Below are 11,267 nucleotides of genomic sequence, written 5' to 3' on the forward strand. Positions count from 1 at the left end.
CTTACAATGCCTTTTCCCCATGCTTCCTTTGCTCATACCACTTAGTCTCTGCAACCTCCCACTCTGTCCCTTATTTTAAAGCCTCACAAAGTGGAGGTTGTAGAATAATTTTACATAAAAATACCTTCACGTTTTGCCCCATATCTAGCTCTTACAACATATGAACCAGATAATAGTTCAATGAGGATTGTCTCCCCCCACTTGACTTCATTCCCTTTCTCAAGATTATAATTGTATAGCTTTCATAGTAGATGATAAAAGATTAATCCCCATCTTATCTTTTCTGTAGATGAAATACTGCATTACTGACACTATTCCATCTTAAACATTAGACAGGATTTTCCCCTTTTGACTGCTAGAAAGTGTTTACATAGACAGTTCAAAATCCGATGAAATACCCAACTTTACAATTCAGAAGATTAATTCATTTATACTGAACATCTGATGGATCCATAGTAACCAATTAAACAGACTCACAATCCAGAAGGCTTGATACGATACACATGTTCTTATTTTAAGACAAATATTATTCATCATTATTTTTGGATTGCCATAAAATAGCAAAATAGTATTTTCCATTAAGTTATCAGCATAACATCTCTATTGATGTGTGCCCAATAAAAGAAAGTTTACTTTTGAAGATATCAAGAAAAATATGTAATTCTCAAGAATAATAAAGCAAAGCTGTACATTAGACTTGTGGGAGTAGCATATGGGAAAGATACATTACAATATATTTCCATTTACTATATCAGGACAAGGTTTTCAAAGCCATAACTGTAAAAAAAAGGTTTTACAAGGATTGGGGCTCTGATCTCATTCATGTCATGCTGTTAAACTAATCTTTTTAATAGATGTATATACTATCTGTTATAAAGCTGTAACATGCAATGTTAGTTTCTACTTTAGTCTTTTAGAAAATAAAACAAGGGCTTTGCATTACAAAACTAATGTATCTATAGAATCTCTGAAATTAGATGTATTTTCTTGCCAGTTGAATGCACTGAAATAAATTCAGTTTAAGAGGAAAGTTCCATACATACTCATAGTTGAGCTCATATATAAGTTGAAGGCAGGCTTGAGGCCAAAATTGTGGATTTTGATAAGGTATGTGGAAAAGTCAGGGGGTCATTCTATCGAGAAGGAAAAGCACCCAATGTCTCCTCAAGCGGCCAGCAGCCTTTGGTTGCTGCCACTACTATTTTCCCATCTAGTCATTCAAAAAGGCTAAAGCTGCACCATGGGAGAGAGAATAGAGGGGGATGGTGCTTCCTTTAGATTCTCATGGGATGGACTAAGCTCTTGCCTTTCGTCATTCTACACAGAGAAGGGATGGTTCCTTTTTGACAAGATTTGAAATACATTACTCACATTGACTTGTGGATAAGTTGACTCAGGTTTTGAGGGTTGATTTTTGACTAAATTTCCTAGACGTATAATGAGTACCGCATATAGGACAATTCAAAACATAGCCATGTGAATCAAGAATATCAGTATGCAAAAAGATCTTGTAGTACTTTAGAGACTGTGAGAAAGAAGTTGATAGCATAAGCTTTTCTAGGGTAAATTTACTTTTTCAGATGCATGCAGTTGAAGACTTCATGCATCAGGGAAAGCAGACTTGGTATCTGAGGTACTCCAAGATCCCTTTATGTACTAATAAGTGAGTACATTGCTTTGTTTGGCATAAGGATTCCTCCCAGAATTCCATAATAAAGCCCACATGTTTCCTAAAAGCCTTATATTTCCTTCTGGGCCCAAACATTCATGGAGAGGTTGACCAAAAAATTACAATGTCTATAGCTCAGTGTAACTGAGTAGTGTGCAAGTATACAAGAACACCAATAAATTATGCCACACAAATTTTAAAGTCTCCTGACTCTCCTCAGCATCTTTAATGATGCAGTAAAATGAAGAGATTGGTTTGCATCCATACCTTTTCCACGTAGATCTTTTGGTTTTATGATTAAATGTGTACAGTAAAATTCATACAAAGTACACTAATTATTTCAATTATATATTCCTTTTTAGAGTTTGTATTTTTCCTTTAGCTATCAGTTTTATATTAGACCTGTAATATTCCTGTTTCTGTAGATTTTAGGCAATGAATGCTCTGTTTTATCATGCATAGCAGGCAGGTGCCCCCAGGAGTTATCCAGATTTTCAGATTATTGAAGGAATATGGATATATAATTTTGCTGTTCAAGCATACTGAAAATAGTAGCTATATAAGAACATTTGATACAAAATCAGGGTGCTTTAGTGTTTAAAAATGAAATTGGAATTAAAATCTGGAGGGATCCATTGCCCCTGAGAGATTATAGGAAGTTTCCTGCCCAGTTTTGTGCTTGGAGTAGTTTTCTTTCGGCACCTTTTGAAGGGGTGAGCTCATGAATGCAACCCGACCTCATTGCCTCACAGGGCTTGATGGGAACATATATAAGGCTACTAGCTATGCCCGGCCACGCGTTGCTGTGGCTGATGGGAATCATTTGTTGGCCAGGTGGAATAGCAGGGAATAGCTTTGCAGCCTCAAAGCCTGGCCGTTTTCTGGAGTAGCTGGAGTAGCACCCTCAATCAAAGAGCTGCTTTGAAGCCTGGCTACTTCCTTAGTAGGGGGATCCTTGTTTGGCCAGCTTGAACTGCACTGAATAGTTTTGCAGCTTAAAAGCCTGGCCGCTTTCTACATAGGGTATCCTTTTTAGGCCTGGTTGTATGGGACAGAGTAGCCTTGTGGCTTCAGAGCTGGGGGGTTTTCTATCTAGGGGAAATCTTGGTTGGCCAGGCTGAATAGCACTGAATAGCCTTGCTGCTTGCAAGCCTGGCCTCTTTCTACCTTGCGATATCCTTCGTTGCCCAGGTTGAATAGCAATTAATAGTCTCAGTGTGGCAGGTATGAATGCTGCAATTAGCCACCTTGATTAGCATTTAATGGCCTTGCAGCTTCAAAGCCTGTTTGCTTCCTGCCTGGGAGAATCCTTTGTTGGGAAGTGTTAGCTGGCCCTGATTGTTTCCTTTCTGGATTTTCCTGCATTCCGAGTTTTGCTCTTTATTTACTGTCCTGGATTTAGAGATTGTTCTGTATTATTATACCACAGTAATTATTTCATATTACAGTAGAGTCTCACTTATCCAACATTTGCTTATCCAATGTTCTGGATTATCCAATGCAGTTGGCCTTTTAGTAGTCAATGTTTTGTAGTCAATGTTTTCAATACATTGTGATGTTTTGGTGCTAAATTCGTAAATACAGTAATTACTACATAGCATCACCGCACATTGAACTACTTTTTCTGTCAAATTAGTTGTATAACATGATGTTTTGGTGCTTAATTTGCAAAATCATAACGTAATTTGATGTTTAATAGATTTTCCTTAATCCCTTCTTATTATCCAACATATTCGCTTATCCAACGTTCTGCTGGGGTGTTTATGTTGGATAAGTGAGACTCTACTGTATATTTATAATCTTATATTATCTGCTTAGAACTGGATTATATGAGGCTCCTTCTACACAGCTGTATAAAATGCACACTGAAGTGGATTATATGGCAGTGTGGACTCAAGATAATCCAGTTCAAAGCAGATAATATAAGATTATAAATGGGTAATATAGCAGTGTGGAAGGGCCTTGAGTCTACACTGCCATATAATCCAGTTCAAATCAGATAATCTGTATTTTATAGGTAGTGTGGAAGAGGCCTGATTGAAGAGGCCCTGGGCGCCATTAAATGGCTGAGTGGGTTGCTAGGAGACAAAGTGGGCGGAGCTTAGCCTTCTAACTAGCAGCAATGGGAAAAAAACAGTTATTCCTCTCCCTCTAATTAGGACATTATTTTTCTTGGTTTTTGATGTAAAAACAGACTGGATTTTGTGGCCAAATTTGGTGTGATTTGGTCGTGTAGTTTTGTTGTTTAAGTTAAGGGAAAAACTATCAGAAAATTTATATATATAGATATAGATATATAGATATAGATATAGATATAGATATAGATAGATAGATAGATAGATAGATAGATAGATAGATAGATAGATAGATAGATAGATAGATAGATAGAAAGAATACCAGATAACCAGGCTGGGCTTTGTAACATCCACCCACCTTTCCCTGGAAACAGGATGAGATTGGTCAAATCTGTTTTGGCTAAATAGGAATTTTGGGGAGGAACCTCAATTGGCCCTTGGATACTTCTCCACTACTACTACTACTACTACTACTACTACTATTCTTTTTCTCTCTACTTCAATGTGATTTGTATTAATCACAGTCACAGATTTAATATGCAAAGAGAGATCCAGAATGAATGGGCTCTTTCATAATATTTTTGTAAATGGCATCATGTTTCTCAGAACATCAAGTTTACATCACAGATATGTTTGGTGTAGCTATGAATATTTTACTAACTTCTCCTGATGTTAAACATTGCAGTTTTCAAGGCAAGGCTTGCAACAGACACAACAGCAACAGCAAACAGCTGCTCTTGTCAGACAACTCCAAAAACAGCTGTCAAGTAAGTATGCAGGACTAGATAAGTCATTTTCCCTCCTTCTCCCTCACACAGAAAAGTTCAGCTTTTGTGTACTTCCAAAATATTTTTCTGCCAATTTATTTTTGTTAAATAATAAATCTGCTCATAGGCAATTTTACTTGTAGCAAAGATGTTTTGTTGGCTGTAAAGAGTATCTTGGAAAAGTTGACATACATGAATAATTATTTCCAGTAGGGATTAATGTATTTATCAGATTCTTTTAGCCAAGGATTTACATTTAAGTGGGAGGAGAGGTTCCCACATATCTGATGGGTTAGGGACTACAACAAGGTTGGAAAGTGGAATTGCTTGAAAACTGGAATCCATATTTGTTTTAGCTTTCAAATGTATTTTGGCTGCCAAAAACCATCAATAACACACTACAGTATACTATAGCATGTTTCAAGTGGTCTAAAGGGAGTAGACATGAACTCTTTCTAGCATACCCATCACCAAATTAAGGAAACTTGGCTGTAATTTGCAAGTTTTGAAAGCCTAAGGTAACAGACAGTGAGGCATCCAACAGTGGGGGAAACTTGAACACCCAAATGGTCAGTGAAACCATATTTAAATCTCTTGATCTCTAAAGCTTGTATGAGAAATATTTGATAGAGATCCACCCTTTCATGGGATATAAATGCAAATCCTAGAGTAATGGAAAAACAGGCATGTATAAGTCATGAAATATGCCTTCCTTGATTCTAAGCCAGCCCTATACAACTTGATTCAGTAAGACAAATGCCTCATAATATGCCACATATGCAGAGGACTGTTCCTGTTTGTAAGTAGAAAAATGGATATGACATTGGTGAAACAGCTAGCCAGCTTGAAAGCATCTTGTAGTAGATCAGTTTTTTCAGGACTTATCTGTGGTTGTGATAATTTTGTTGAAGTTTTTTGACAGCAGATCTAACAGTTTTCTGGGTTTCAATGTTAATATCTGAAACTTGGTTATGACTTTTCCCCTAAATATCCAATTAGACAATATGAGCTCCTTTGATGTTGGATAGTAACTCTTGATTGTTGTTTAGGGTAACATGTTACAAGTGCTTTGGAAATATTTTTTCTTTAGGTGTGAAAGATTTTGTGTTTGTATTCAAGATATAATGATATTTTTAATAAAGAAAAACATCTTATATGCAAAACAGTGCAGTTGGAAAAATATTTGAAAATATTTTAAAAATGTTAAAATAATGTATTTCTCCTTTGTGGTCTCTGGAATCACACATATGGTAGTTGTTGCGCATTTGTAGCAGTCTCAGAACACTGTCTCAGCTGTTCAAGCTTTGGCCATAGCTTTGGCTATATATATTCCCCTCTCATGCTAAATTTTAGGTATAATCATGTGGCAAATGGATATTTTTCACCACTGGATGGCGCATGTTAAACATAATGACTCATGTTCTGTATAGCTTACTCAGTTATAGATGTGTAACTAAGTTATTTTTCTTGGTGTGATTCCCTTACTCGCTAAATCCACCTACAATCAGAATCATTACCCCTATTGCAATATCTTGTTGCTGGCTGTAGGGTGGTGGAAATGTCATTCCCTGGAATCCAGTCACCTCCCGAACAGATCTCCATTTCTCAGTGTATCTGTTGCCTGGTAAAGTTGGTTTGAGTAGGGCAAAAGTGTCGTGATTGCGACTGTATAGTTTCTGTGAATGCAGAGCAATACAAAATCTTAACAGCCACTCCTTTATATTTTGAGTATAATCTGTCATCATTAATCTGTGCACAGTATGGCTATCTAAAGAAAAGTAGAAGTAAGATTTGCTTGAAATCAACGGGCTTTCCTGCATTTATGCATATTGACTTCAGATTAAACATCACTGACATTATTATAGCTGGACACAAGATTTTAACTCCAGTGTGCTTTAATATTAAGGACTTCTATTTTCATTTCCTAGGTAACCAGCCACAACAAGGAGTGAACCCATATGGTCACCCTTCACACTTCTGAACCTTGAAGAATGAAGGAAGGCAAAGCGTTTGCACTGAAAAGAAGGAGAACAGACCTTAATGCACTAATAACGTTTGTTCCAGTTTTGTTTTGCTGCAACTAATGTGAATATGTAAAAGATAGGATTTTTTTGTTTTTTATTTAACTAATTAATATTTGAATTATGTAGGCCTACACTGAGAACAATGTTGCTGCAAAATATATATGGATTTGGTGCTTTGGGGTATTAACACTTTTTCCTCAAGAAGATTACAAATCCTGAATTTTTTGTGTGTGGAAAACAAGGTTTTTTTTTATCCTTCTTAAGAACTCATGGGACCAAAATGACTAACGAAACCCCCACTCTTTTTTGCATAAGGATAACCCCCATATATTTTATGATTTTTAGTAAACATGTCTTGATTTCTATCATGCTTATTTTTATCATGTTTGTAGTTTTCACTCTTTATAAAATCATGTTTTCAGAGTTCCTGATCGCCCCTTGCTTTCACAGAGATAATCAATTTTAAAGAAAGATCCCTATTTCTAGTCGTACGGTTTCTATGAAAATTCCATCATTTAATAATGGATCTGCTAGAGTTGTCTTTCATTCGAAATCTCAATAGAAAGGTCAACTGTAGAAATTCTGGTTGCAATCAAAGCCATAATAATGGCTGAGCAATTTGCTTAGAATGTGGCAATGGACACTTTTGGAGAAGTCACAGTAAAACTGATTTTAGACTGTAGTCCTGTGTAATGTTGGTTGGTATCCATGGATAAATACTACAGAAGTCTGTGGAACTTGAAAATTGTCAATTGTGCACAGAGTTGTAGCCTGTAGTTATAGCTAAAGACTAGAATAATAAACCCTATAGTTTGTCATGATGTCTACCATAATCTTATTGGAAATATTTACTAGAGCTTCCAGAGCATGCAATAGAAGATAAGGTGACCATTTTCTACTGTTTATTATGTAGTTATCTGAAAACAGTTTCAGGAAAGCAGTTCCCCTCCCCACAAATAGAAATGTTTCCCAGTAATGTGAAGAAATATTTTTTTTCTGTAATATTTTATATTTGCTGTTTTCCAGCTATGGTATGATGGACTTGCCAGTGTATGTGCTGGAGGAGATTTATTGTATAATGTGAGCTTCTACCTTTGTTTATTTCTTTGTTAAGAATGGGATTTAACTATCTTATAATAGGAGTGGACAGTGTTTGGCCTTCTAGATGTTCTGGACATTCATCAACCTGACACAGCAGTGACCAGTGGTTGGGAATTGTGGGAGTTGTAGTCTGTAGAGGGTCAAAGAGCTGATGAGGTAGCAGACTTGTATGTGGATTGTGCCACACTGGTGAATGCTCACATTATACAAAAGTTCCTACTCACAGACAAGGAATGTGTCAAGTAGGAAACATAGGTAGAACTTTAGTTTTGTATGGAGGAACATAAAGTCTAGCCTCTGCATCTGCAATCTTAAGTGATACAGTCTAGGCTCAGGTTTACCACTTCATCTGTTTGTGAGAATCAGGCCTTTGTTTTCTAGCCATAGAAATATTTATTTATAATTTTGTACTAGGTACTCATGCATTTAATTTTTTTGTTATTTTTGTTCATGTAAATACAGCTGTATTTATAAATTTGCTGCAAAAGCACAAGTAAACTATTCATCAATTTTATTACAATAAAATATTAACTATTTTAACCTTGTACAAGACATATTTGTTCATATTTCAATAAAAACTAATTAGACAAAACTTTCATTTTGTGAACTTTGGGTATACTATATTATCTTTTTAGAATTATATGGACACATTTTATTTGTGGCTCATGTAGGGCATTGAAAATATTTGGGACTATTTTAACATTTTCTATACAAATTTCTCATTTGCCTTGTATTAAAAATAGTAAGGCTTACTGTGAAATAAAACAATATCTGCTGAGAAAATTAGTCATGCTGTGTAGAATAAAATTTGAGTAACAATACCAGGTCAATGCATTTCTACCTTTCCATCAGGATATCAGAATATTTATCATAATAAATATTGTTGTGAACGATTGTATATACATTATGAAAAATTTAATTGCACACTGTGAAAACTTCTAATTCTCTTTTTGTCTATAACGTATATTCCAAATACTGTTCCCTAAATTATGAAGACTGCACTGTTTTTCTAACAATGTTGACTGTTTTCTTTAAAAACTGTTAAGACACACACACACACACACTCTATCTATCTATCTATCTATCTATCTATCTATCTATCTATCTATCTATCTATCTATCTATCTATATTCTAACATTATTGGTACCTCAATAAATTGTTGATGCAGCCTAGACTTTGCAGACTGTCACTGTGTTCAGCCAAAGCAAAAGCAGAGTAGTCTTCACATGTTTAGCAATGTCTTCCTACTATCTAGTTAGGGGATATTTCCCAACCAAGGTATACACAAACTTGTGATGGTGTGGTTCCATTACACTTGGATTTTAGTGTCAACTTTCTTTACCATTTTGTCACCATTCTCTGAAGTCTGAATAGATTATTTTGCAGGTTTTCCACAATATTTTTGAGATTTTACTTTTCTGTATAGTTTAATTACTTGGTTTTGTCATTTTGTTATATTGTCAAAGATGTTACTGGATTCAATGCTATTTGAAACTAGTTTTACTGACATCCCTTCTTCTTCCCCTTTCCCTTTTCTAGTCCTTATTTTAATTTTAATTCTTCACCTCATTTTTATATTCATCCCTTTTTAAAAACAAAAATCATGGTGGAGATTAAAATGAATACAAAAGGTAAAAGGTGCAAATGTTTGACATTGAAATAGAATTATATTACTGACAACATTAAGAACAATTCAAAATATATGATACTTTTATTATCTTCAGTTATCAAAAGCCAATCAGATTAAAAATGTGTTCACTTACCAGTTGAAGATAGCAAAGAGGGGGCTATTCTGGTTTTCCTAGGAAGGGACTTCTAGAACTAATGGGCAGCTACGGAGGAGGCCCTATTACACATCCACATGGCTATGCCTTTGAAAGTGTTGGAATTGGACAGGGTTGGACAAAATTGTGTTGGGTTTGTAGGATATCTTAACAACTTTCAGTAGCATTGACCATTTAGTTTGGACTGGACTTGGAGATATTGTTTTAGTGGTTCCATTTTCTTCCTGGAATGATCAGCCCAGAAATTGTTGCTATGTTTTACTGGCCAGATATATTTTGTTGCCATCTTCTTGGTTTGCTTATATAGAATTTAACTAAAATCACTATGTGTAAGATGAATAGCATGAGATTTAATGCAGGCAGCAAAATCTGCATGTGTCTCACAGTGGACAACCGTCCTCAGTTTGCATGGCACTTTGGGATAAATGCCAGATATTATGGAATGTAAGATTTTAAAAATGCCATCACAGTTGTACATAAGAGAGGAAGACAGTCACTAGCATCATCTGGATTGATCCACCACTGTTTTGGGACTTTAAAAAGTGTATTTAAATGTGTTTTTAAAATGTTTTCATCTAGATAATTTTAATTGGATTTTATTAGTTCATCCACTCAGGAGGTCTTGTGGGCTGGGAAGTTATATGGAAACCCTATACATAAAGAGGTTGAGTACTGCAACATAATTAGAAGATTGCTTCAATTAAAGCTTGAGTTACACCTGGGGTTGCAGTGGTTTGCCTTATGTGGGGGAGATGGCAAATAATACCACCACCTTTACAGTGATTTACATTGTTAGTTGTCCATATTCAGTTGCTTGTTACTATGTAATGATGCAATACTTTTGCTTTTGAGATCTGCCAATACCAAGAACATGCAGAAACCTAACTCTTAGCTACTGGAATGTAATCTGATTAATGGCCATGGTGAGGCTTTTAGAGTTTATTATTCTTGTAACAGGCTAATTTTGTGACTTTCCACCACTTGAGTCTTCAACACAGCTCACAAACTTACCTTTTCAGTAAGGGTGGGTGTTCACAAGTATGTCTTCTATCCCACTACCTGAGTTTTGGCCTCAACAGTGTGGTCAGGTGGACGCGTGCCTTCCCACTTCACAGACCAAATCCAACAGGAAACCAGTCCCCAGTAATGAGAATTGGCTGCTTTACCCACAGTTCTTCCATCTGACAACTGGATTAAGTGGTAATTGTAGTTTTTGAAGAAATTGGTCTTGGTGAAAATGCCTTCCTCCCTTGTTGAGATCAGTAGTGGACCTAGCTATCTTCGCAAAAAAAATTCCACCCCTTCCATGGGAATAGATTTACAAATTGAGAAGTGGAGCAGATACAAATGTCCAGGGTGTAAAACCTTGGAGCTGCCACTGTTTGTTGTGGAATCATTTATCTAATTACTGTTTGAATAAGCTAGTTTATTTAAATTCATTCATAAAATGAAACTATGGCTTATTCAAAAGTAGAAACATTTAATACTTTTTCACGTGAAGGAGGAGATGAGGCAGAATATTAGCCTGAAGTTTGTGCTCATAATAATCAACCATTTTTGGCTTTGGAGCAAAATGCCATATGTAAGCCGCCTTGAGTTCCCCTCGGGGTACAGAAAGGCAGGGTATAAATAGGGTAAACAAATAAATAACTGATTTTCACCTAGAATCAGGCATAATGAAAATGGATGGAGGTTTCCAATTACATTCTGGGCAAAGACAAATGGTTGTTAATTTGCATACCTGGGGAAGAAAATAGTGAACTGCACAGCAATAGTTCCTCAGTTCATGAGCTACCAGCAGAGGAGCGACACTGAAGTTGGAAACAGAGGAACTGTACTATGCACA

The 11,267-nt window shown here is 35.9% G+C and overlaps 1 protein-coding gene across 5 annotated transcripts in view; it reads left to right on the forward strand.

The window, feature by feature from the left end:
* Nucleotides 1-8,234, forward strand: part of med12l (mediator complex subunit 12L) — a 178,650-nt gene extending 170,416 nt beyond the window's left edge. For 4 of the 5 annotated variants that reach the window (XM_008106169.3, XM_016992056.2, XM_062976678.1 and 1 more), the window contains 2 exons: nt 4,430-4,511; nt 6,440-8,234. In XM_008106169.3, coding sequence (XP_008104376.2) covers nt 4,430-4,511; nt 6,440-6,492 — 135 coding nt within the window. In that variant the 3' untranslated portion in view covers nt 6,493-8,234. Of the gene's footprint in view, nt 1-4,429; nt 4,512-6,439 lie in introns of those variants that run through there. The other variant, XR_010004767.1, reaches the window with a different exon arrangement.
* Nucleotides 8,235-11,267: the final 3,033 nt, after the last annotated feature.

Source organism: Anolis carolinensis, chromosome 3, assembly GCF_035594765.1.
Source record: "Anolis carolinensis isolate JA03-04 chromosome 3, rAnoCar3.1.pri, whole genome shotgun sequence".
NCBI lineage: Eukaryota > Metazoa > Chordata > Lepidosauria > Squamata > Dactyloidae > Anolis > Anolis carolinensis.